Genomic DNA, 27,674 nt, shown 5'->3' with positions numbered 1-27,674 from the left:
CCAATAAAGGGCGCGAACAAACTAAAATTATGTAATACTCATTTCAACAGCTGCATCATCCATTCCCAAAGATTGTGACGTACGTTAGCTAACATTCAGCACAAATGTTTAACGACTGCTTAACCTCTGTGTAAGAGATCGAACAAATTAAACACGAGTAATATTTTAAAATATTGTTTTTAAAAAGGATACATAATTCAAAACAAACAAACCCCACCATTCAGTAACGCGTACAATTCCAATGACGCAAAACACTGCAGGAATTGTTGAACAGCTCCTTCGAGAAAGCACGGGAATACTCTGTAAAAGAGTGTACACATGACGATCACGAGTAACAGGCCTGATCCGCATTTTCAGTAATACAAAACATTTTGTCTCATGTGAAATCGACCCTACTTAGTACTACTAGTTTGTCCGTATCCGGATTATTTTGTCACCAAATACATATTTCATATTGACGATATTGCTAAACCATTTAACAAAAATACAATTTAATTCATGAAAATATGAAGAACTTAAAACAGGAAAAACACCTTTTACAAAATGCAGAACTCGTTTTGAAGTAAAGTTTATAATGACAACATTTAAGAAATATTTCATTATTAATTAGACTGCAGCTTGCCAGATGTTGTCTAAAAATTCACACTCGGTAAGTACAAGTCGTCAGTATTGAGATGTGTCAAGGTTTTTAGGGTGAATAGGAAATATTTTGTCGCGAGAATTAATAGGAACGAGCTAGTTTGGGGATGAAATATCTGGCATATGGCTTTTCCAAAAGCCACCTGCTAAAATCATGCACGGTGGACACTGAGTGAATGGCAGCGTTAGGGTGTATATTGCTTGTCAGTCAAGTTGTCAGTGCCGATACCTTTGAATTGTCCGTGACTATCCAATGTCGTGAAGTTTTGTTTTTCATTTTATTTATTTTATAATTTTCTTGGTTGCCCGTCAGGCAACTGTTTGACAAAGAATGGTTGCCCTCAAAATATTTTGGTTGTCCCGAGCGTGCGACAACCGATTTGTGCACCCCTGATCTTTAATTATTAAAAACAAAAGTTCACATCTTTATCTTTTTAATAAATTGCTTAAACTTCATATTTATTTACAGATTCATATAGGCTTATGAAGTGTTGGTTTCTTTGTGTCTGAATACACAAATTAATTTTAAAATATTTGTTAATATCTGACATTAATAGGTCAGTGTCTGAATTAATGCCATATTAGTATATGGATTAATTCAGTATTAGCTAGGTGTAAATCTAACTATAGAGGTAGGTAGATAAATAATGGTGGGAACATTTTGGGCCGAATTTACGAAGCCTGTTTATCTTAAACGCAGGTGTTAAAGCATTGTAAATGTATGTAGTTACATATAAACAGACTTTGTAAAAATTTTGCCCTTTACATCCAGCATACCCAAATCCAGCCCCAAGTAATCATAAATAGTGTCAAACAGATTTTAATTCCAGTCAGTAAATACACTCTTATTAGACATGTATATACATGTACTGATTTTTTTAAAATCCCAAATTATGATAAATTAAGCAAATATATTGAGCATGTTTATATTATTAATGATTGGATTGGTCAAAATGACATCACCTAACTTCAGAATAATGTTATTCATACTTCCATGTGTTTCCATTTTAATTTTGCACTACTTTCAGCAATTCTTAAAATCTATCTATTTTTATTGTTGTTTTTGACACATTTTATTGCCATAAAATATGAACCCCTATTGCAGAGTATTAATGTGTATTAAAACTTGTAAATAATTGGAGAATATAGTTTGATATAATTTATGCCTTACAAGTTACATACTTCATTCACTTGAAATTATAACAAGTATGAACTGTTTGTCACACTGTATGAAAAGTGAAGTGTTCACAGAACGAAGCTGTTCCTATTCAGGTTGTGGGTGTGATGGCCACCCCTACAATTACCCATGGCAATCGGCAATGCTGTGGAGTTTTTCATTCTCCATGGCACTTTTTTTTACTGTGAACTATATTGAATATTTTTCCCACTGCTTGTTTTTTGCGGTGGACGTTTTCTTAATTGCAGGAGTTTGGATGGGTCATATGGTTGATTCTCAGTTGTGAACTCTAATTTTTTATTTAATTTTTTTAATTTACCTAGCAGTATCCCACAACTGGTATATCAAAGGCAATGGTGTGTACTGTGCTGTCTGGGAAAGTGCTTTTAAAAGATTCCTTGTTTCTAGGAATAGCTTAGGTTGCAGCAGTACGAACTGCTCTCCAGATCAGTTTCACAGTAACCACATGTAGATAAAGCGACAATCTTTTTGTTTCTTAAATGATCTTGATTTTAGTAGTTCCACACTTTCAAATGACAGATTAAATTGCATTATAACTTAAATTGTATTCCACACGTGGGTAATTCATTGCAGTTCGGTATTAGTTTACAGAGTTAACAGGATCAGGGTAAATTTGTGAAACACTAGTTATGAATAAAAAACATTTTGCAACATTATATGCTTGTTTGTTATGTATATGTTAAGTTTTATTATTTATGTACAGTAGTGGTTAGCTGATAATTAATTATAAAAAAATTGATAATTTAGGCTCAAGCAGTGTGATGATCGATGGTGAATCCATAAATTACATAATCAACTGAAAAAAGTTACCTGTAATTGTTCCTAGTTTAGATTGCCAAATGTGTGTGAAATTTAATGTAGTTTGCTTTTGCTTTCGCTTTCGTACATACTTAAAGAAAATCATACCTCACCCTTTCAGGGGAGTTACATATATCACTCCTTAGACTAGTTAAAGAAAGTAATTTTTAGCTCCCCATAGCATATGAATTTTAAATAGTACTGCAGATATCATTGTCAGTATTGTAATATCTTAAATGACTCACCATAAGTTAGGAGAGCAATTAATCACTTCACTGAATGTTTTTCATGATGAGATCTGGAAAATGGGTATTAAAAATGAAAATTAATATATTTTATAAGATCTATCCCATTAAAAACAACAGTAGGTAAATACTCCTAATAACTGAAATCATTCATAAGTATGAAAATTTATTGATTGGTGAAAACCGATTAAAATTCATGACTGATTCTCAATACTAATCTTTAGTTCATCCATGAAGTAAAAAGCTAATGTGAATGCAGGTCAGCTGGCAACAACATTGCATTGAGCAGTAAGATCAGTCAGTAAGGTTATTTAGTTGTCCGTATATATACACTTTACTAGTGATGTTGCAATGATCGATTTTAATAGAAAATTGATCGGTTTGTTTCTACCGATCTGAGGATCGATTATAAAAATCCATAATCGAATGCTTGGGGAAAATGTTAACCGTAATTGTTCCTCCAATTTAGATATAGAATTGATCTAAATATGCTGGGGTTTGGGATTGTTTTCATGTGTCCATAAAGAAACAGGATATTAAATAGTTAAAAAAAAGAGAGGTAAAATTAGCCATTTGTAGGGTGCACGTGACAATAGGTGCATGATCCTTACAATTCAAATCCTTCTTTTGTTCATATAATTCTAACTGATTGTATAATCAGAGTTAACCGATGATGAAGTTCCAGCCGATTCCCAACACTGCACTTTACACGTACAAATGTTTTAAACATTTTAAACAACACATTTGATAACTGAAAAGCCGAAGAATCGCAGTATTTTTCAACAGCTGCATCTGTCCAAGTTGGCAGTATTTTCACACAGGTAACAAACTCATTTTATAATACATTTTTTATAAATCCAGTAAAAAGTGTTAATACTGATTTGTTTAATAATCTTACAACCACTCTTAATTAGTTTAATGTACATTATGTTTGGTACTTATTAGATGTATTTGTGTATCTCCAAGCACATGTCGGCTAAAAGAAGAAAAACAAATCAATAAAGAAATTCAACATTTATGTGTTTTGTCATAAATATATTTAGCAGTCTTTCCATGAGCTCAATCTGTTTCATTGGTCATAAAAAGCAATTACTTTTCTCTATAGAAATCGTCATTTCATTTCTAAAAATAACGAATAAAATGTTTTAAAAAAGTTTGTTGCATTTTGTTGTTTGTTCATCATTGATTGAATTGATTAATGTTATTGACTAAATGTGCTACACCTATAAGTATTATTGTTTGTGTATACATTTGTCAGAATTCCAGCTGCATCGTTACCTGAATCTAGTTCATTTTAATCTTCTTTTTTTTTGACTGGAATCCAAACATCTTATTCTTGTCAATGAAAATTGTGAGAATTAGTCATATATTATTACATATGATGATATTTTGTAGATCAGCCCCATCTATGAGGAAAGTACATAAAAACCCTTTGCTACTTATTGGAAAGATAAAGTGGTAGAGATATGTTGCCTCAAGTGTTCATTTTCAAATACGTTGTTTACGTCACAGCCACTAAGTACTGGAGTGTCTCTTTTGGAGTTTTGATATGTTTAGAAGAATTGTTTGATGCTTTTTATGATTTTATCAATGTATAACAGTCACATACTGTATAAAATCATGTAGCATAGAGAATGTCTTTTATACTAAATTTGTGACTGTTGTACATTGCTAAATTCAGGAAAAAATTACAAACAATTCTTATAATTAGAAACAAGACTTTCATTTAGTTGAGATATACACAAATCAGTTTTTAACTTCCTTTCCTGGACCTGTTTTACATAGTGATATGCCATTTTCATCAAAGGATAACATTCAGGTTTTTAGTGACATCCGATAAGAATAGAGTAAATTGTATTCTGATGGAAAATATAAGTAATTATATTTCATTGATCATTGAGTATTTATTTACAGTCTAGAGCACTATGGGTGAAACTCAATTAAAAAGGCAGGCCATATGCATTTAGGTTTTTTAGATCACTGTTCAATTGGAATCCACCAATAAAAACCTATAAGTTCTGAATTGACATCGTGGCAATTTAGTATGTAAATTATCAGGGCTTGGTAACGTATTGTCCAAACACGATTGTGGAAGTTAGCTTGTATTTTAACATAAACTGCAGAGTGTATTTTAACATAAACTGCAGAGTGTTATTCGATGCAGTTCCTTACAACTTCAGATCAGTCTTAACACCTTCAATGAATTTAGGCTTTTTGCTTGACACTAATATTTTTTCAGTAATTTAAAATCACGAGTTCATGTTCTCAGACCACCCTAAAAATATCATACTTTTCACTCTTGCCTGTCTCGCATAATTACCAATGCACAACCCTGGTTATTACCAAGCATATAGTCATACATTGATTGTTACTTTGTCATAATTGGATGCTTTTTCACTGTAATTTGGTGAAACATTACAGCTGTAGCGTTTCAGTATCGTATTGCGATACAAAGGCGTATCACAATACGAGGGCCATGATACGATACATCGATTCAGAACAGCTATATTGCGATACAATACGATACATTCATGTTTTAATAATTTTTGGTAAAAAAGTTGAAGCAGAAATTTACGAACATGCACAGTAGAACAACGAAAACGTAATTTGATGTTCAGTTGCTGGAATTCCCCAGCATTTGAAGTGACAATAAAACTATCCTGTAATACAGTTTGTATCATGTCTTAAATTTTGATTACGGTTATCATGTTTCATAAACTTGAACTAAACCGTTTAATTATCAATTATTGATATGAAAAGTTAAGTATCGTGACCCAAGTATCGGGATATGTATCCTATTGCGACCTCCTGTATCATTACAGTGCTATGAAACATGTATATTTAAAAAAAAAACTATATGGTACATTCAGTGACTACATGTTTTGTTCTTTTTATTTGATAGACGTCAAAATGGCAGCTGAAGGGCGTCGTGACAGGCGTGATGGTCCTCCACCTGTTCGAGACCGACGCTCCCCACCACCATTTGATCGAGGATCTTCAGCTGGGTGCGTACCACTAATCGGGAAATAAAGGGTTTCTCTCTTCTTTTTTTAAATTTAATTTTTACAAGCCTGGTCGGGACATACCTAGTTGTAAAGTGCTCGCCTGATGCACAGTCTGTCTGGGATTGAACCTCATTGGTGGGTCCATTTTGTTATTTCTCATTCCAACCAGTGCACAATGGCTGGTATATCAAAGGCTGTGGTATGTGCTGTCCTGTATGTGGGATGGTGCATATAAAAGATCTGTTGCTACCAAAAGAAAAATGTAGCAGTTTTTCACTGAGACTCAAAATTACCAAAAAATTTTACATCTAATGGCTGATGATTAATAAATAGGGGCTCTTTTTTTCTTTTTTTTTCTTTTTTTCTATTGATCTTCATTTGACATGAATAGCTGATGTATTTTTTGTGCTGGGATGTTGTTGAGCTTCATATTTTCAGTCGGGGGTTCTTGGGAATTCCACTGCTTAAACCCAGTGGCAGTAGATCACAAATTTGATACTCTTCAAGTTAATTATGCAAAGATTAATACAAAAATATTTGATTAGTTTTTTTAGTTATTTATCCCAAATAAAAAAAATGTGAAAGATGGCACTTGCAAGTTTGATCATGGGTCTTTAACCTACTATTCACCAAATGGTAACTGAAATTAAATCTGGCAAATATATTTTGAAATAAATTGTCTAAAATGCTCATTCATCAAATCAGTATATAACCTATTTAGTATGAGTCTTAATTTTGCATTTTGTTTGATTAAGAAGAATTTGATTTGGTTAATTATTTTTGAATAAATTTGTCCAAATTACTGTTTCTTCAGTTTTAAATAAGAATTGTTAGTTATTTTTTTTATTTTTTTTTATATATCAGTTATATTTTTTTTGGTATAAAATTGCTTAGTGCTTTTTCCAAGCATAACATTGTTTTTAGCGACGTCATCCAATCAGCATTCAGTAAATTGTATAACAGCAAAAACTCTGTATAATTGTACAAAAATAACACAAGGAATGTTATTCTTGTGCTTTCAGATACCCTCCCTTACCACCAGCTGCAGTCACTCGGGATCGCTCACCAGTCCGAGACCCGTACATTGACCGATACCGAGACCCTTTCAGAGATGGGCGGTACCCACCACGCGAGCCACTGGCACCACGAGCACCCAGAGACCCACTGCTTCCGAGACGGTAACCTTCAGTCTCTGTGAATCATATTCATCTACTTACTTTTGTTTAACACCCAATAGCCAATGTGCATTTTTGTGCTGGGGTGTTGTTAAACATTCATTCTGTGATATTGCGGTTTGTTGTCTCATTTGTGATAGTCATATGGGTCTACTTTGACAACATTTTTGTTTTTTAATTATTGTTTAGTTCTGTTTTTAAAAAAAACAAAGTGCTTATCATGGGCAAATTCACAAATGATAATGTGGTTGTGTGTGTGGGGGTCTCCCCCCCCCCCCCCCCCCCCCCCAAATCCATTATTTATTGTTTCATAGCAAATCCTGGCAGTGTCAGAATAATGCTGTTAAACCCAGCATGGAAATTAAAATAGCCAGTAAATTTACCAATTTGAAAGGCCTATGTTTCATTTTGTATTTATTTACTTAAATTTATACAATATTTTAATTACTGGAGAAACAATAGAATTTTATTGTTTTGATTTTGAAATGAACACTGTGGGAAATAACCTAATTCTATGCACTTGTGCTGTTGATTGTGAGCCAAACACTTTGTTACAGGGATGATCCATACTATGACGACCCCTACCGACGCCCACCACCTGCAGATCCGTACTATGACCGCTATAGAGACGACCCCTACAGGTATGTGACAGACATAAAGCACTGGTCAACAAAACTAAGAATTTTCAATCCTTGGAGATTATATCTAGTTTGGAACATCAACTTAAGCTTTGTTGTTGATTTCGATTGGATGTTAATTTCCCCTGATCTCAGTGGACAGGGTCGAACTTAGTTTTTTTTTGTATCAAAATGGCAGTGAGGCAGTATTAATTTTTAAGTTAGCAACAAAATGTATCTTGGGGACATTTAAACAGTAGAGATGTATTCAGGAGGATGAACACTGGCTGGTTTTTGTGCCTAATATTATGATGAAAACAAATCAAATTGATAGCAAGCACTCATGTCCCTGGACACATTACAGGCTGCCCTTAAGCTCTGGTACATGGCCTTGGTGGTGTCGTGGTTAAGCCATCGGACATAAGGCTGGTAGGTACCAGTACTGGGTTCGCAGCCAGGTACCGGTTCCCACCCAGAGCGCGTTTTAATGAGTCGGTGGGTAGGTGTAAGGCCACTACACCAACACGTCTCTAACTAACAACTAACCACTGACCCTCTGTCCTGGACAGACAGCCCAGATAGCTGTGGTATGTGCCCAGGAACGACAGCGTGCTTGAACATTAATAGGATATAAGCATGAAAATAAGTTGAAATAAAATGCTCTATTACATTTTAATCTAAATTTCCTTTCTGACCAAGTACAATTGAACCAGACTGCTGTCTTTACTGTTATTTAAGCTACAAAGTGTATATAAAAAGTAGCACTTTATTTTAACTAACTAAAGTGTCGCAGCTGCTATATAATTTACATTTATTTACCACTCATTAAGCAATGAGCTCTGGTGTCATAAAACTATGTATTTAAAAGACAGCTTTTTGTTTTTTCAGACGTGATCCCTATGCTGATCCTTACCCTCGTGAACCTTATCCTTCCACCTACCGTGATCCCGTTCTACCACCACTGAAGACAGAATGTATGATTGTTTTGATGAATTCCACTCTTAGGTAAGATTTTATATTTTGTCTTTGCTGATTGCTTATTATTTGTACTCTATTTGCATAAATTAACTTTTTCTTAATAATTTATTATGAAAATTGACTCGAAAAAAGTCATTGTCAACCCTGTAAAAGTACAATTGTTTTGGTGTGGCAGAATGGATGTATATATCTGTTGACAAAGTTGAGATTATTCTATTAATGCTCAGGGCTCTGTCCATGGTGGTTAGTGCTGGTCAAGTTCTGATCAACACTGTTGCTGCTGATAGTTTCCAGCCAACATTTAAATAGATATGTCATTATACAGCCATGAATTTTATATTTTGCTATGTTATTTCCATCAATCATAAATTTCTAGGCAGAACCCTGAAAGTCCAAGGTTTAGCTTTAGTATTTGGATATTGTGAATGTTATGATTAGCAGTAGTCTTCAGTTTTCTGAAACCAGTTTGGAACAACTGCTGAACACGAGAACATGTAAGTGCATCAGTTCAGGTGTGGGTGGAGGGGTGGTTCATCAATTTTCTCAAGTCTGGAAGACTAATTGGGTGGGAAATGTGATAAAATTCGAAAGGAGATACCAGATTTTGCAAATATGAAGGACATGCTTTTATAAATCACAAGAATGGTGCAAAATTATTCCAACATGGCAATGTACAAACCTGTTCATGGAGTTGGATAATATTGGGTAGACAAGTTTTAGTCAATATATTTAGTGTATGTTTTTTTAAAAATATTATTATTACTGTTAATATATTATTATTATGCAAACAAAACAGAATTTGTATAGAGGTGTATCTGAAATGGTTTCTATTGTTTTTATTGGTATGCAGACAGTACGGACTAAGTATAGAGGCACGCCTCAAGCAGTTTGGTGTTGTCACCGATATTACTGTGATTCCCGAGGACCGCACTCTCCAACAGCAGATTGAAGAGATCTCGCGACGCGGGGGAATCTTTGCTATCATCGTCAACAGTCAGAACGAGGTGCACAGGTCCATCACCCTGAACATCCTGTACGGGACACCACAGGGTGAGATCTCTTCTTGGTGTAGACATTTCTCTCTCTCTCTCACAAAATTAGATCATTTCAACAGCACCAATAACAGAATGAGATAATATAAGATAAAAAGTTTAATGTGGAAACCGGCACTTGACCTTTAGACTACTGGATTAATTTTGACAAAAACCAATTTGAGTGGGTACAAGTTTTTAATTTTTACTCACATATATTCACTTAAATGTTTTATAAATACATAAAATAAAGTTCATATTTGAGTCGGTAAGTGTTATTTTCGTTGGTTTTTCAAATTTTTATGATATTTTAGATCAGTTAATGTCGACTAAAATTAGGGAAAAAATCGAAAAGGTTGTATTTACTTACCCGCATTTGTGGCCAGCTGTCCAGTATTTATGTCTATTATTTCCGATAACAGTGGGGGGTTTTAAAAAATGAACTACGATTCATATCCCAATATTTGATGATTTTCGTTGTTGGTAAAACGGTCAAATTTATTATCAAATTAGCTGTCACAATCAGCTATCGATCCCTGAAAATGACCGCGACGTGCCGCCATTGTTGTCAAGCGAAAACACTTGCCGAAAACCACGTTTTGAACTCAAAATTCCACGGTATTTTCAATTGAAAAAAAACATAAACAAAAGAAACCATCTTGTTAAGAAATCAAGTTTCCTGTATTATACATCCGTTTCCGGTGAGTGCCATGTGTAAAACGGTGGGAAATATGAATTGGGAAATGCACTGTATATTGTACAGTATGTCAACTGGCGTAACGTTGGGCGAGATATCTCGCTTGCAGTAGTCAGAAGGTTAACATAAATAGAAAACAGAATATTGGCATAGGTTGTATTTTGTTTTGTTCACTACTTGGTATGAATTGGTTGGTGTAGACATTTCTCTCTCAAACTTGATTATTTCAACAGCACCAATAACGAAATGAGATCAAAAGTTTATGGTGGAAACCAGCGCTTTTTTAACTTGAAACCTTTCAACTCGTGTTGTGGTATAAATCAAATTTGAAAATGACATGATCTGGATAAACAATAGCTATTTTCAGTGTTTTCATTTTATTTACAGTTGGTTCAAAAAATGCAGGATTCCATTTCTATTTTTAAAAATACGTCTTGTCAGATATACGGTAGGAGACAATCGGCCTTAAATGTTGAAGTGAAAGGAGTTGGACGTAATTTTTGCAAGTATGTGGCACACATTATTGCCTAAAGATTTGACCAAAACATATTTAATTCTGTGAACTGCATGAATATAGGGCAAGGTTTATGCTAGGTGCAATTTTGTTGAAATAGTATCTAAACTTCGTCATGTTTAAGTTTAAGTGCAAGAGTGAAATCCACTTCACGTTTGATGTCGTGGAATTTAAATCAGAGATAATATGGTAACTGCAACCACATCAAAGTAAAAATTGAACAGAATTATAAAAGAAATATAAATCTTTTCCATTTTGCAACACTGCATTAAACCAGAAAATATGTTACATGACAATAATGTTAGTCGTCAACAAAAAAGGAAAATATAATGTCATTTTCAAAAAACAGGATATCAGTTAAATAAAATTATGCAGCACGCAGATATTAATAATCGGTATATCCTGAATGTATGCAAAGATTCCCCAATGCATAACTTGCAAACACACCAATATACAAGGCACAGTATCATTAATGCATAGCATGTAAAATGCTAAGAAAAAATGAATATTGTTGCATCACTTGACCCTAATTGACCTTATTGTACTCTAAATTACTTGGAGGGAGATATGACTTCCCCCTGTTTCGTTAGTCTGTAAAGTTTATTTTAATTCGAAACCCAAATAACTGTTTCTGTACCTGTCATGTCTGCAGGTAATAAAGTTGTGATACATATATGTTGTACAAAGACGGTGGAATTGTGTTCTCATTAAACGCAAGACACAAATAAACATGCATTGGGTTTTTTCTGTCCATTTACAGATTATGGACAGAAGTACTCATTCAGGATTTAACTCATGGTCTTTTGAATATTATAAGCATTTCCGTGTTTATGGTCCGAAAATTATGTAGGAGAGCAATAGCTCACATAATTTTGAGTAAATAAATTAACCATATCGGCGTGTGATGAGGCATGCAGTTTTTTGCCCACCTAGAAATAGTTTTGCACGAGCAGACGCAAGTGGGAGCAATTGCTTGCACCAAACCATAAAAACCAGCATTTTTATATCGCGGTATACCACGATATGGGTTCCATGTATCATGATACATATTGTAATTTATTATTTACAGGAGCGTCTACCGATTTTAAGGACAGCTTCTAAAACATAAATATAGAAAATACATGATACAATTTGAATTTTGTTATTTAAAACATGAAATACATGGATTACTTCAGTGTACTAAAGCTTATTTAATAATGTCAGGCCCTTCTACTGTCACATCGGAGTCCAGTTAAGAAAACTGAATCTAAGAGATCACGGTTTTCGACTGACAATAAACTTGAAATAAGGAAATTACCGAGTGTATCAGTACAGGTAGGGTGTATTTGGGAGATGAATTGTGGAATACTGGTGGTGTTATTTTAAATTATAAAAGCAGGTTATAACATATTTCATTAACCTTTAGACTACTGGATTAATTTTTAACAAAAACCACGTTGAGTGGGTACAAGTTTATAACTTTTACTCACATATATTCACTTAAATGTTTTATAAATACATGAAATAAAGTTCATATATGAATCGGTAAGTATTATTTTCGTGTCTTTTTTTGTAATTTTTATTATTTTAGATCGGCTAATGGTGATTAAAATTAGGCCAAAAATCGAAAAAGTTGCATTTACTTACGGGCATTTGTGGCCAGCTGTCCAGTATTTATGTCCATTATTCCCGATAACAGTGGTTTTCTGACCAGAATTTTTTTTTAAACCCGAACTAAGATTCATATTGCAATATTTGGTAATTTTCGTTGTTGGTAAAACGATCAAATTTATTATCAAATTAGCTGTCACAATCGGCTATCGATCCCTGAAAATGACCGCGACATGCCACCATTGTTGTCAAGCGAAAATACTTCCCGAAAAAAATCTTTTTGTCTTTAATTATATTTCCGTTTCCAGTGAGTGTCGTGTGCACAACGGCAGGAAATATGAATTAGGGAATGCACTGTATACAGTGTACAGTATATCGACTGGCGTGACGTCGGGCGAGATATCTCGCCTGCAGTAGTCAGAAGGTTAATATATGTTGTAGGATATAATATACGTTGCATTGTAGTTTTTGTTCCCATTAGAATTTTGCAGTTATGATTCCTGTGTAAATAAATCATTTATGACATATTTCAATATCCATTTTGTTATTATTTATGTATTATATTTATCGGCATTTGTGCTTTGCACGAAGATGGTATTTAAACCCAAGAAAACCCAAAGCTTACGCACTTTTTTTTGGTGATGCTATTTGTCTTACCACTGTTCATATTCTCTGAATATAAAATAAAAATCGGGAGTTAACCACATATGCTGTATTAATGTGTAAGTTACTGCAGCTTTTAGTGTGATTCTAAAATTAAAACATAACTGAATATTTATGGAATATTATTGTCATATATTATGCTTATGCATTTATCATTTTGATTTTTGAAATCACTTGTACTTGTACGGTTCAGACTTTTTAACAAGTCATTGTTGATCAAATATAAACTTTGAGATTATGGTAGGGGACGATTCAGTTGAAAATTGCCACTGCACATTACCTTCGATTTCTCAAAATTAAAATCATTACATCATCGATAATATGGCCACCATGAAAACAGACCACAACCATATGTTCAAATGATTGAAGGGAAACTTTAACAAGTAAATATTATCATCAAAGAAAACCCAAATTGTTAATTTTCTCTTGTTTTTTCATTATGATAGTGAACAACATGGAACAAAGTTGAAAAGAAATGAAAAGATAATCATGTGATTTACATAGACTAGGATCTTGATTGCTTTATAAAAGATATTTATATATTTATTTATTTATATGTATTTATCATATAATATCTTACATTTTCAGTGCAATGAAAGTATGCGATATTTTTTCAGACTACATACTTTAATAATTGCAAATTAGATGTAAATTAATCAAGGTCATGGCTCTTAAGTTTATTGACATTTAAACAAAAGTACTAGGGTGACACTCCATAATTGATGTATGCATTCGTAGTCATCAAATAAAAACATTTCAATAGTAATTTTACACTAAAAGCTGTCCAGCGTTCAGAAAACAAAAAACGTTAAGCACTAGAGGGTTTTTTATGTAAGGACATCCAAAATGACGTCATTTCCATTCAAAAAGACACCACGCCACATAGTCTTATGTCATTTGAATATCTAGTAATGGCGGACTAGAATTAAAGTTGTGTGTACAGTTTATAAAAACATGTTGTATTAAGCTCAAGATTATATGATAAAGAGATTATTACCCTCGAGTGTTTAGGTATCGTAAATATCATATATTAGTAATAAAAATTATTTTATTCCTAATATATGATATTGACGATACCGAAAAACACTCTTGTAATAACCTCTATATATATATATATATATATATATATATATATATATATATATATATATATATATATATAATGTGCAGCATGCAAATGCCAGCATAAAATTAAAAAGAAAGAATTAACGATGGTGAATCGCCAATATATCTGAAGATTCCCATGTGTATAATAAGTTGAACTTGTGAATAGATAGGTATGTGAACATTGTTAAAAGAAACACAGATTATATTTTTTTAATCTAATTTTTGACAAACAAAATGCGTTATTAATACATAGAAAAATAATTAATGTTAATAATTTCGACATAGGCATATGGACTCCCATTTTTGTAGGGGAAGCATGTTGCGTTTTGCCAGAATTAGATGAAAATGCACGAATCTAGATATCATTTTTTAAATACTTGATTTTTAATAAAAATGGACTATTCTTGCATTTCTCCCTAAATGTCCTCACTACTTACTAAATTATTGGAAAAGAGAAGCGACTTCTTCCTGTTTCATCAGTCTACCTTGAATCCTGTTATGTCTGTATCCACACATACAAAATAACAAAGTCACATAAATACATGACGTTTTTGTGCTCATCTTGGTTTTCAAATATTGCTGGTATGTTGGAGTTTCTTCTCTTTATGTGTAGATTTAGTGCATTTCTTTTCTTTTTCACTTCTTTGGCATGCTGACGGCAAGCACAAGCAAGCTTTGACCTTAAGTTTTTTCAGTGGTAGCCCACCGGGCTACCTGGTTATAAAATCTAGTAGCCCTCAGTAAAAATTGGTAGCCCCATAACAAAACAAAAAGAAGAAAAAAAAGGAAAATCATGAGCAATTTTCTGTGAAATATACACTTATGAAAACTATATGATAGCCCTTAATGAACAATAAAGTTTTTAGTTTAAATCATTAAACAGAATCTGGGGGAAATACTCAAAATTATGACATTAATATGTGACAGAATCAAGTGTCTCATGTGGCATTATATGTATGGAGCAAAAAAAAAGAAAAAATATATATATAATAATAATAATCCCTATCTACCCACATTTGAAACTACTGGTTAGAAATGCACAAAACAAAATATTTTTAAGAATGGCCTCAAAGGAGGGGTAAATATGGTATGAATATATATATATATTATTTTTTTAAAAATAAACAACCACCAAAAAACACCATATTCTACCGACAGTAATTTGTTTGGTACAATTCCAGAAACACACAATAGTTTTTTTTTATTACTATTAAATTTTTGTTAGGCCTAATCTCAAAATGAAGGTTTACAAAATACAACACTTCATACTTATTACATTATTCATACATTATTGACTTAATGTGCACCCTGCACTAAGGTTGATGACAGTCACATTTCACACCCTTGTTTTGGCTTCGTACACAGTAAGGGCGGGACGTAGCCCAGCGGTAAGGTGCTCGCTTGATGCGCTGTCAGTGTGGGATCTATCCCCGTTGGTGGATCCATTGGGCTATCTCTCGTTCCAGCCAGTGCACCACGACTGGTATGTACCACGCTGTCTGTGGGATGGTGCATATAAAAGATCCTTTGCTGCTAATTGAAAAGAGTAGCCCATGAAGTGGCAACAGCGGGTTTCCTCTCAGTATCTGTGTGGTCCTTAACCATATGTCCGACACCATATAACCGTAAATAAAATGTGTTGGGTGCGTCGTTAAATAAAACATTTCTTTCTTTTTTTTGTGTACACAGTAACTGAAACATCCAACGGTAATTTTTTTTTATATTTGACAAAATGTACTTTTTATTTCTTTCATCTTTTGAAACTTAAAGGCGCTCAAACACGGAATTAGTGGGCCTGATTTCTCTAAATATGGATTTTAAATGGAAATTACATTCATTTGGAATACCAAATCTAGTCATTGTATGATCCAAAACATTTTAATTGAACTACAATCAAGGTAATTCCATGACACGCTTCATTTTTAAAATTTGGAAGTCTTCTTGTGAAAAGTCATGAAAAATACGGCAAAAGAAACTCGTAGTGATGAGGCTATATATACGACAACTGTATAATGTATTTTTGAATTTTATATAAACGACCGCCGTGTATAGAGACTTGGCAAATGAGGGCTGGCTATATACATTATTATTTCATGACAACTGACAACTGAATACGCTGAAATAAAATAATAAACAGTCGGAACATGGACTCACCATTTATTATTATTATTATTATTATTATTATCAGGCGCATGTGCATGGAATTTAGCAGAAATAGAGTCTAGTCGTTACAACTCTATAGTGCTTGGTTCAAAAACGGATAACAAGTTTTCCAGTGTCACTAATGTGGCATTCGACCAGTCATTCGTTTTTCATTAAACATTTGCAAATTATTTTGACTAATTCGCAAAGTGGTCATTCAGTTTAATATATAGCGTGAAAAAAACAATATAGGGGCCTACTGTCGCATGTTTTGCTATCCAAAGGTTGGCTGAATTATTACTTAACCCAGTTGAATCCAGTTCTTCATGCAGGGACAAGTTCGGCCTGCCGTTGTGCGTGTGTGCACGCATGTTAATCTTGCAATTTTATAGCCTCCCCCCTAGATAAAACACCGCCCCCTCCACCCCAAAAAGGTAGTAGTAGGCTATAATAATAATAACTGTGTATTATTATTATTATTATTATTATTACATGTATTATAATATTGGTAAAATCACGTCGTGGTGGGGTGGGTGGGGGCGGTTGTTACAGAAACATTACATAAATTTAGAAGGGAACCCGGGAGTCGTCTCAGCGTTACTGGTATAAAAAAAAAATATGTATTTTGAGTTTTATTGCCCTTGCAATTTTGCGCATTTGAAATATGACTAAATACAGCAAAATAACCTTTTGGTCATACAGTGTATTTATTTGCGGTAAAATTAACTTATAAAAAAATGTACGTAAGGAGCCTCAAAATTGCAACCGGTTTAAAATTATTGTTCAAGCCCTGTTGTTAGTTTGTGTACTCTTCTCAGTTAGGACCGGCCTTGGTGGCATCGTGGTTAGGCCATCGGTCTACAGACTGGTAGGTACTGGGTTTGGATCCCAGTCAAGGCATGGGATTTTTAATCCAGATACTGACTCCAAACCCTGAGTGAGTGCTCCGCAAGGCTCAATGGGTAGGTGTAAACCACTTGCACCGACCAGTGATCCATAACTGGTTCAACAAAGGCCATGGTTTGTGCTATCCTGCCTGTGGGAAGCGCAAATAAAAGATCCCTTGCTGCCTGTCGTAAAAGGAGTAGCCTATGTGAAGACAGCGGGTTTCCTCTAAAAAACTGTCAGAATGACCATATGTTTGACGTCCAATAACCGATGATGAGATAAAAAATCAAAGTGCTCTAGTGGCATAGTTAAATAAAACAAACCGTTCACAAAAGGGTCTGCTAGATTCATATACTCCCCCTCCCCCTTTTCCCCTTTATTGGAACAGACTATAACGCATTTTGATCTTGTGTCAATTTCATTTACCTTTAAACAAACTTTTAATTTAAAACTGTAAGTTAACTGATTATTTCAAATTGCAGCAAAAATGATGAATTATGACAAACATATTTATTGAATATAAATTCAACGTTCGAAATTTACACAATCTTGCAACCACTTAAAGGTGCTATATCATAGTTATATGTGAGCATCTGTTTGTGATAAAGATTCTCCAATAATAATGTATTTTCTACTAGTAGATAAAATTATTTCTTATAATCATTTATGGGCATATAGTTAAATGAGTCTTCTTTGAATGTTAAATCAAGAAGTTTATTAAGAAAATGATTTTCAATAGCTGTCATTGTACAACATTGAGATAGCACCTTTAATACCGGTATAATAGATCACAAACTCAGAATTGTTCTTTACAGTTTTGCTGAAAAGTTGCTTATAAATAACTACAAAGAATTTTGTTTTGGAGAAGGATAAGAAACAGTCCCTCACATATTGTACATAACAGCAATGAAATTGACACATGTTGACCAAAATATGTTATAGGCCCTTCCAATAAAGTGCACAAATCACCTGTTTACTGACATCTTTCTTTTAATTTCAAGGGTAAACACCACTTTGTACATCAGTGAGATCCAAAACAAGTAAATGCTAAATTAGGTAGAGTATCATTAAATAGATTTACAAAATATTTACTTTTCAGTTTATTATGTAAGTAATAATTTTTTATTCTATTTCCGACAGTACTATAGTCGGGATTGTCGACGTTTAACATGCTTCTCTTAATAAAATAAGTTAATGTATAAGCTTATTATCATTCAGTACATGTTTTTATTAATTTTTATTAACTTATTTTCATTGTTGTTGTTTTCTATTTACCCTACATCGCAGAGGACGTCAAGCGTTATTGTTACACAAGCTTGGTAAATCATTTTGACACTGCGGTTATGCGGGGGTTGCTCATCACGTGACTACAAAAATAATACGTCGCACCTCTTTGCTCCAAATAGCCGTTATTTTTTCCTGAATTATGGACCGTTGACATAATTCAATTATTTTTACAAAATATCGGTAATAAGTGAGTTATGTTATGTAGATGGTTAAATAAAGTACTTTTAGCGACAAATCAAATGTATATATATTTTCCGATGATACTTTGTTAGGTCATTAATTAGGTCAACCACCTGTGACAGAGCGCCTTTAAAATTAATATTTTGCCCAGAATTATGAAAAATAAAAAATACCAACCTGTAAACAGTGTTGTCTGCTTGTTATAGAAATTCGACAGGGGTTAAGGCTAGTAGAACAGTTTTTATTTTAATTTGGCGAAGCATTGTAATAATACAGCTAATTTTGAATTTGAATTACGTCAGTATTCTAATGATGTTACTTTGAATCTCCTTACAGTAACCATACACTGGGTATATGACGTTTCCGTTTTAAGAATGCAGGAAAAATTCCAGTGCAAAATTGCTATTGAAAATGTTTGCTTTGAATATTACTAATATACCTCAATGTGTTTGAATAAAGTCTTGTGATTTTTTTTTTTTACCTTTTATGAAATATGGATTTCAAGTGAAATTACGGAAAGATATGCGATATTTATTGTTTACGAACCCAAAACAAGGGTGCAAAAAGTGACTGTCATCAACCTTAATGTAGAACTGTCTACTAATAGTACAATCCTGAAGATCGATGTTGCATATTTTAATACTTAAAATGGCTGTAATTATCTTTAATAGGTGTCATTTTGAAGAATCTTAACAAAACTTGCCTTTATTCCAAAACAATAGCGATTTTTATTGATGAAAATAAACTTGTGTAACTGCCGTAAACCAATTATCCCAGACAGGGGATCGCCATGTGTATTTGTTTATCACGTGACAAGATCAGATGCCATTTTGTTCGAGGTTATCACGTAAAGCAATAGTAAACGATGAGAGAGATTTAATTAAAAATAATTTGTAAGAAAGATTACTAGTAATAGTTCTAACATTAAAAAAGTTTGTCAATTTATACATTTCTTTAACATAATAATAGATATTAATTTTGTAAACAATAATCTGACAATTTTCATAGGTAGCCTAGAAGGAAATAAACCACAATTGAGTTATGGTTTAGTTTAGACTGCAGCTGGTGGCAAAGTCTTGATCATACAAGGCATTAGTTATAAGTAGGTGTCCAAACAACGGGCCGTGTATTTGATTGTTATAAATTACTACGAATAGATAACCCATGGCCCAAAAGAAAATTCCATGACCCGTACGAACCCTGTATATCTGGCCACTGAATTACTTCAAAATATTTGTATTAGTCCGCTGTTACAAAAATCCTACTCCTTTATTTCACTAAATGATATTGCGCAACCGTCACCTGTGGGTTAAACTAGGGGAGCAGTTAACAGTTTCAGCAACTTGTGGCAGCAGAGAGCGCGCACATGAAAGGTGGAATATCAGACTCCTGTGAATTAAAGGTCTTGTTGATTGTGGAGTGACTGGACATGCTAAAACATTTGGTAGCCCGGTGGACTACCGGGGTTAGACTTATATTCTTATTGATGAGATTGTGGTAGGAAATCAGAACTAAATATTTTATGAAGTTCTGTATAATTTATTTGGTGACAAATATGTTTTGTATGCGCTTGTGTGTAAAATTGTTAAAATATGCATTATAAATTTAATTATGAATTCTAAATTGGATAATAAAAGAAACGATAAATAAAGGAAATTATTTTTGTTTTGTGTTTTGTTAGATTGATTCTAATAGAAATGTGCTGTGGATCCAGAAATATACACCTGAGCGGTATTTTTTATGTGTAGTTTCATACTAAATTATAGTCTGATCTTCCAAGATGATGGAATTCATGATCCTACCTCATCCATAAATATATATGTTTCTCTTCTATTAATACTATTATAAAGTAAAAACGATAAACTTAGATTCCTTACATGTGCATTTGATGTTTCATTAAAGTCCTTTTTTTTCAGTGTTTTCATGATCCTTTCTACCATTTTAAAATATAAAAAGCACATAATTAAACGTTTGTGTCATTTTTAAAGAGATATTTAAAAAAAACCCACCAAGTACCATAAGTTATCCCTTCTAACATAAAACTGCCTACTGCAATCAATTTAGTGTTTCTCGTGTAAAATAAAAAATGTTCCGAATTATAAAACGAAAATACAATGCGTGTAAAATTGTAACAAAGTGCTGTGCACTTGCGATAAACTTTGTAGGCTTTGGGTTTACTTGGTTTACCGTACTGTCGGGCTCGGAGCATTTCACAACAAAATAAATCTTTTGTGAGTTAACAGGTGTTTATTTTGATCTTTTCTAATTTTACCATTTACAAACAGAACACAGGAACATGCCTTTCGAAGATGCGTTGACCCTAATAAGTAGCAGCTTTAAAAAATACCTTCAAAACATGCGGGAGAAAGAAGTGGCAGCAGCGCCAGTCGTCGTCGTCGAAAAGGACAGTGCAGCTACAATCGTAAAGGCGTTCCTCCCGCCATCAAAAGACGTTTCATATTTGTTAAATTTACTGGCGGATAATCGCCCGCTGACTGTGGAGGAACTGGATAAAGTTATCTTTTATTTGCGTGAACGTCGGGACAAGATTCTGGAAGCTGAAGGGCGACCTAAAGTGGCCACAGAAGGTAAATATTGAGTTTTGTCAATCAACTCTTTGAATTGTATATTTTACATTGCCTAGAAAGTGGTAGAAATTCAGATACATTTAGAATTTTTTAGAAAAAGTTCAGTAAATGTATGTCCTAACAAATGTCAAGAATAATTGTTAATTTTTTTGTTTTATGTATATATTTTATATTTACAAATTAAATTTTTTCCCCCTCCACAAAGAAATTCATTCTGCTGCTTAACATTTTATTTGATTGACATTTTACTCTCACATTTACAAAGTAAAAAAGGGAAATGTAGTCAAATTTTTTCAGAAAGCAGGGACAATGATGATCGTCGTCTTTTATGTTTAGTTCAACATTAGCTCCATTTAGCTCCACATCAATGAAACTTGGTTTATAGATCTATATATACACATCTATGAATGTTCCATAATGCATTTTAAATAATTTTAGGGGTTTTTTTTAGGGGATATTTTTATTTAAAAAAATTTTTAATATGCATTGAGATAAACATTTATGTATGCATTTAATGTAAGCAAGACATTTTATTCCATGGAATTCTTGTTTTATTATATTTCTAGAATAGAAAGTCATGTGTTTAAAACTTTATTTTACCTATTCTGTCATTTGAATTGTCTGATATTAAATTAAAGAAGACTTAATGAAATAAATCAGAAATAAAATGATGTAAAAATGCATGAACTCTGTATCACTGAAGCCCCAGAATATCAGTTTGTGAGGTTTATTGAGTTTTTGTAATATTATGTATATAAATGTTTTTACAAATTAAAGTCGAAAGTAATTGTAAGTTCTTACTTCTATATACTAGTGTACTTTTAACTTAGGTTATTACATATACCAGTGTATGTATCAAAACTTGTTATAAATGGACATAATTCTGAATGGTAGAGTCTTATTTGCTAAAAGGGCAGGATTTAGCTCATTTGGGTAAGTGCTGACCTGAGGTGCCAGCACCATAGGATCAAATCACCTCAGTGGATTCATTCAGCTCATTGGGTTTTTTCTCGTTCCAACCAATGCAACAACTGGTTAAAGGCTGTGGTATGTGCTTTCCTATCTGTATAAAAGTGTATATAAAAGATCATTTGCTGCTAATAAAAAAAATGTAGCAGATTTTCTCTAACTACGTTGCAGAATTACCAAGTGTTTGACATCTACTAGCCGGTGATTAATTAATCGGTATGCTCTAGCGGTGTCATTAAACAAAAACAAATTTTCATTTACTATGATGTTTTTGTGGTCATGGAAATTTATTGTGTATCACTATTTGAACTGCTTAAAATACACCAATGCTGTTCCATCTGTGAAGTTTTCAATTCTTGCTAATATGTAGCATTGATTTTCTTGTATGTTTTTGTAATTCTGAAACAAAACTATCGGTGGTCAAAGGTATGCTTTGGCTGATTGGGAAGGGTGGGTTGGGGGTAGGGGGAGAAAGGTGGTTTTTTCCAATACTTGTATGAGGAGTTTGTGATCATTTCAGCCAAATTGGCTAAGTATAGATTTTTACATAATTTATAAACAAAAGTAAATTATTTTGATTTCTAATTGCATTGGCAGGTTTTGTTCAGTTATTCACAATATATTTTTGTCAACTACCAAAAGTTACAGTATGGTGGAAAAGTCATGTAATAAACATTGTAACTTGGTTTTTCTGATCACAAGTACATGTGTATTACCCTTTTGTTGTTGTTGGTTTTGACATGGGTGTTGATAAGAAGATCACTATTAAAAAGTTATGAACATTTTTACTTCTGTCTTGCCATTTTTAGTGCTAAAATTGGGTCTTAAATACTGCATCTCATTTTGAAATGGTTTGACTAATAAATATTATTTATTTAAAATGTCTAAAACTAATTATTTTGTGTAAGTCATGATTTAAAAAAAAGTTATTGACAGATTAGGGTGAGCAGTTAACTTTTCCCCATGTCTTCAGAATGTTTTATTTTTCATGGATAATGTTTCTATTCCTACAGCTGTTTCTGCTTATGGAGACGTGAGGCCAAATGAGTCGGCAATTCAACAGCAGGAGCTTCAGAGCAAGATCCTCAGCATGCTGAATCAGAACGGGACGGGAAGTGTATCTGTGGCCAGCGTGCGGCCGAGCATGGGGACTGTGCAGTCGCCCCAGGCAGTGGCGGGAATCGTCCAGTCGCCTGTCCAGACGGCCACATCACAGTCCAACGCCACTCTCATCAACTTTGACAACCCCAGCGTTCAGAAGGCACTGGATAACCTCATACAAAGCGGCCCCAACCTGCTGCGTAACATTAGCGGGTCGAGTCAGGGTCAGCCACCTGTCGGTACCAGTTCCCAGTCGTTGACCTCGTCCAGACCTGGTAGTGGGGGTCTAGTGTCCGCCTATAACCAGGGGTATGGGGCACCCCCTTCCAGACCGAGCCTGCTGCCACCACAGCAGAGCATGCCACGATATTAACAAGCTTGAGTTGACTTATTTTGTGTCGGTCTCACATTTAGTAAGAGAAGGTACATGGGGACCAGCTGCCTTTGTCCTGCAGATTGTTAATTTTGTTGATCCCAAAGACTCAATGTCTAGATAAAGATGATTTTAAATAATGGTCTTAGCAGAATTAGCATTAATTGTCATCTGGTTAGATAGGAAAAGACTTATTGAATTAGGAGTTTCCAGAAAGAGGTGCAGAGAACACATTATTTTTAGGAATATCATACAGTAAGAGATGTTACAGATTGGCAATCCCAGTCAGTGTGAGCGGGTGGGTATTACTAGCACATAGACAAACTCTTGTGGTTTGGATAAGCATTCTGATTTTAATATTATTGGCAAATTCTTATTAATATTATTTTTTCTTCAAAATGTGAATACAAATCTGGGCCAGAGAATTTTGAATAAAAACATATGTTTGCTATTGGATGAGGTACCGATTTAACAAAAAGTCTAATATTGAATATTGTAGTTAAAAGAGACCCTGGACGGAAAAAAGAAAGAAAAAAAAAGGCATTTAGACAAGCTCATAAAATATTAGTAATTTGGAGAGATTTTGCTTTGAAAATCTGCTCCCAAATTCAAGTTTCATTTAGCCAAACAGCAAAAATGACTACATCTAAAACAACAGACAATTTTTTAATTAGTTTTTTGGCAACTTGTTTTTAAAAAAGTATTTGCCAAATTCAATTTTAATTTTCATTTGGCGATTAGGTGAGCAACAGCTTAAACCCTGATAACCCCGGAAAGCAACCTTGTATGTTGTTAAAACTGGCAGTATAAGTACATTATAAATCATTATGTTTATTGACTGTTCTTGCCAGTACTGCTCTAATGGGCCTTTTACTTAGGATGGGATGTTGCCACTTTATTGTTGTAATATGTAACATGACGTATATATATATATATATATGTGTGTGTGTGTGTCACAGAGAAATACTTGAAATATTTGCCGAAACATTCATGTTTTCATTATGTGGAAATATAACATGTACATAAAAGTTGCAATTGTAGAAATATGCATCATGTTCATCCTCTTGTGTTGATTGATGAAATAAAAATAAATGATTGCACAATGTTTGTTTATTTTGGCAGAGGAGGATAACGTAAATGAGTAGAAAAGTAATTAATATTTTAAAGGAAAAATACTAGAATAGTTTTGATCAGTTAAAACATTAAAATGGTGAATCATTTTGAAAGGTCAAATCTCTTTGATCTAGCATTGGTTCTTTCATTGTACATTTCATCATTGTCAAATTGCTGATATTTACGTGTTGTGTTTTTTATAAGTTAACAGCATTTTTTATTATTATTAAAAGTGTGACAATACAAACTTAGAATTTTTGTGTGTCATATTAGCATTTCATTACAGTAATTTACACTTGGCAGTACTCACAATTTATGTTTTTAAAAGTTTATTACTGCTGGATACATAAGACATACGGAAGTTAGGTCATATGTTTACTCTAGCTGCACTTGTGAAAATTGTACTGTTGCTAGGCCTCATTTTTCTTCATAATCTACTCAAATCCATTTGGAAATATACAGGAAGATAGTGATTTTTAAAATGATTTTTTTCTCGTTTTTTTCCCCCGAATGCTTTTAAAGACAAGTTGAAGAATCAGTTGAATTTGCATTATTTTTATCTACAGAATTCCCCTGCAAAGTCAGTCACTAGCTACTTCCTGAATGCACTTCACTGTTGTAATCAGGGGAGTTAAAAGTTACATGTCCACTTGTGTGCTGTCGGAAACGTTTCACTACCTACCATTAGTTTATCTGGTCGGTAAAAACGTATCTGGAGTTGTACGCCAGACCACACACCACACAGGATAAATGGTGTTGCATCCATGTCCACTCTTTGTTGTTTTTTTAGTCTAATTGAGCTTTCTGTGTTTTGTTAATGATGCTGTATATTTGCAAAATACATATTAGTTGATAACTAAATGTTGTTGAATAAAGAAACACATTTTGTTCTTCATCGATTCACTTGTGTAAATATTTAGTGTTGAAAAAACCCATGTTGGTGTTGATGTCAAATTTGACCATGTTCAACCATGTCCAAAACATTTACAAGGCAGTACAGTTCATAAATGATAGATCCAACTTGAATGAAAAAAGCTTTCACTCAAAAAGCCCACAAACAGCTCATAAATAATGGATCTAAAAACAAAAGGATTCACCAGGCTTGCAAGCGGGCCCTTATTTTCCTAATTTTCCTTATTTTTTGACAGCAGCCCTAATATTCCTTATTAAAGCTTTAAAATCCTAAAAAGCCCCCAAAAATTGGTGAAAGTCAGAAATTTTGAATTTTTTTGATAAATGCAACATAAAATAAGTGTTGGAATTAATTAAATCTAGCCTTAGTAATGAATATGTTGAATTAATGTATTTCTCAGAAGACATCTTGGTGGTTATCAGCATCATATTCAGCATGGATTTGCACCATATCAGATTACTTTAATCTGGTTATATTGATATGCTGAATATCGCTGTTGATGACCATTGGCGTGATCTTCTGAGTTGGTAATTAGCTTTTGTATTTATGTTCTCCCTGGAGGTGAGTACAGAATGTTTTTCTTTTATATTGATTATTGAATTTCAGTCCTTATTTTTGTCAAAAAATTCCTAAAAATAGCCCTTATTTTTTAAGAATTTTGCCGTAAAAAAAGCCCTTATTTTTCACAAAATCTTGCTTGAAAGCCTGATTTACTCAAAAATCCCAGATGATAGTTTGATCACAATAGTAATTAGCTGCAAGAATATTGCCTTCAATAGAGAAATGTTTCTGAAAGATAGTGATGTTAGTTAACCCAAACACATTGGGCAAATTTCTAGTGCCTGGATTATCAGCAGGTTATGAAAACCTACAGGTTACGCTCGGGTTAATCTGTCAGTTGAATTGAACGTTTCACAAGCACGGGTTTCAATAACCTCGGGTTAACACCAGGTTGCAATTGCACTGCTCGATAACCCAAGCATGTAAAAAGCCACCAACTCCCAGGTTTAGGTTGAGATTATTAACATGGTATGTAGCCCTGAATGAACCTTAGGTTATACAGTAACTTAGTGTTGCCTAACCCAGGCACGACAAATCGGCCTAATGACACTGTTCATTATTAATGTACAGTGGACTCTGTCTAAACCTGATTCTGTGTAATCCGGATCTCTGCGTAAACTGGTCCATTTCTAAAGCCCCGTTCAGCTACCGTTTATCTCTTGGGTATAAATCGTTGCCTAATCCGTATTCTGTCTACTCCGGACTACGGATCAAAAATCAAGAACGAAAGAACCGTTCATGCATAAATTACCTCTGTCTACACCGGATTGGGATTTGACTGAATGACTGGCTGCTTAATTAGTTGAACAGTGATCGTCAATACCAAGTAATAGGACGCCGTCGCAAGATCACATACAAAATGTGATCGCACTTGTGTGAAGTTTACGTTAGATCCATCGGATTAATATACTCTTCAAAAGAAGAAACGCAAAACCACATTGTCGTAACATTTGGAGAATTGATTTAATTATTGAATGGTGAGTCCGATAATTACCAAATGTTGCAGGATTGTTCACAATTCACTCTAGTCCATTGTGAGTAAGTGATAGGACACACCACCAAGGTCAAGGTCATCTGGAGTCAATACCGGGTGTGGCCTCCGCGTGTGTTGACAACTGCCTGGCACCGCCTGCCCATTGAAGCAACCAGAGTACGGATGACGTCCCGGGGGATGGTGGCCCACTCGGCCTGCAAGGCTGCTGCCAGCTCGGGCAGGGTCTGGGGCTGTGGTTGTCGCTGTCGGAGGCGTCGGTCCAACTCGTCCCATAGATGCTCAATTGGGTTCAAATCCGGTGATTTCGA

The 27,674-nt window shown here is 33.9% G+C and overlaps 1 protein-coding gene across 2 annotated transcripts in view; it reads left to right on the top strand.

Moving 5' to 3' along the window:
* Window positions 1-25,791, top strand: part of LOC121388512 (nuclear receptor coactivator 5-like) — a 37,277-nt gene extending 11,486 nt beyond the window's left edge. For both annotated transcript variants that reach the window (XM_041519875.1, XM_041519876.1), the window contains 7 exons: window positions 5,783-5,885; window positions 6,908-7,063; window positions 7,618-7,701; window positions 8,566-8,682; window positions 9,506-9,705; window positions 21,040-21,342; window positions 23,325-25,791. In XM_041519875.1, coding sequence (XP_041375809.1) covers window positions 5,783-5,885; window positions 6,908-7,063; window positions 7,618-7,701; window positions 8,566-8,682; window positions 9,506-9,705; window positions 21,040-21,342; window positions 23,325-23,785 — 1,424 coding nt within the window. In that variant the 3' untranslated portion in view covers window positions 23,786-25,791. The remainder of the gene's footprint in view (window positions 1-5,782; window positions 5,886-6,907; window positions 7,064-7,617; window positions 7,702-8,565; window positions 8,683-9,505; window positions 9,706-21,039; window positions 21,343-23,324) is intronic.
* The last annotated feature ends 1,883 nt before the right edge of the window (window positions 25,792-27,674 follow it).

Source organism: Gigantopelta aegis, chromosome 14 (assembly GCF_016097555.1).
Source record: "Gigantopelta aegis isolate Gae_Host chromosome 14, Gae_host_genome, whole genome shotgun sequence".
Classification (NCBI taxonomy): Eukaryota; Metazoa; Mollusca; class Gastropoda; order Neomphalida; family Peltospiridae; genus Gigantopelta; species Gigantopelta aegis.
The sequence above is the reverse complement of the archived record's forward strand: the minus strand, read 5'-3'. Positions and strand labels throughout refer to the sequence as shown.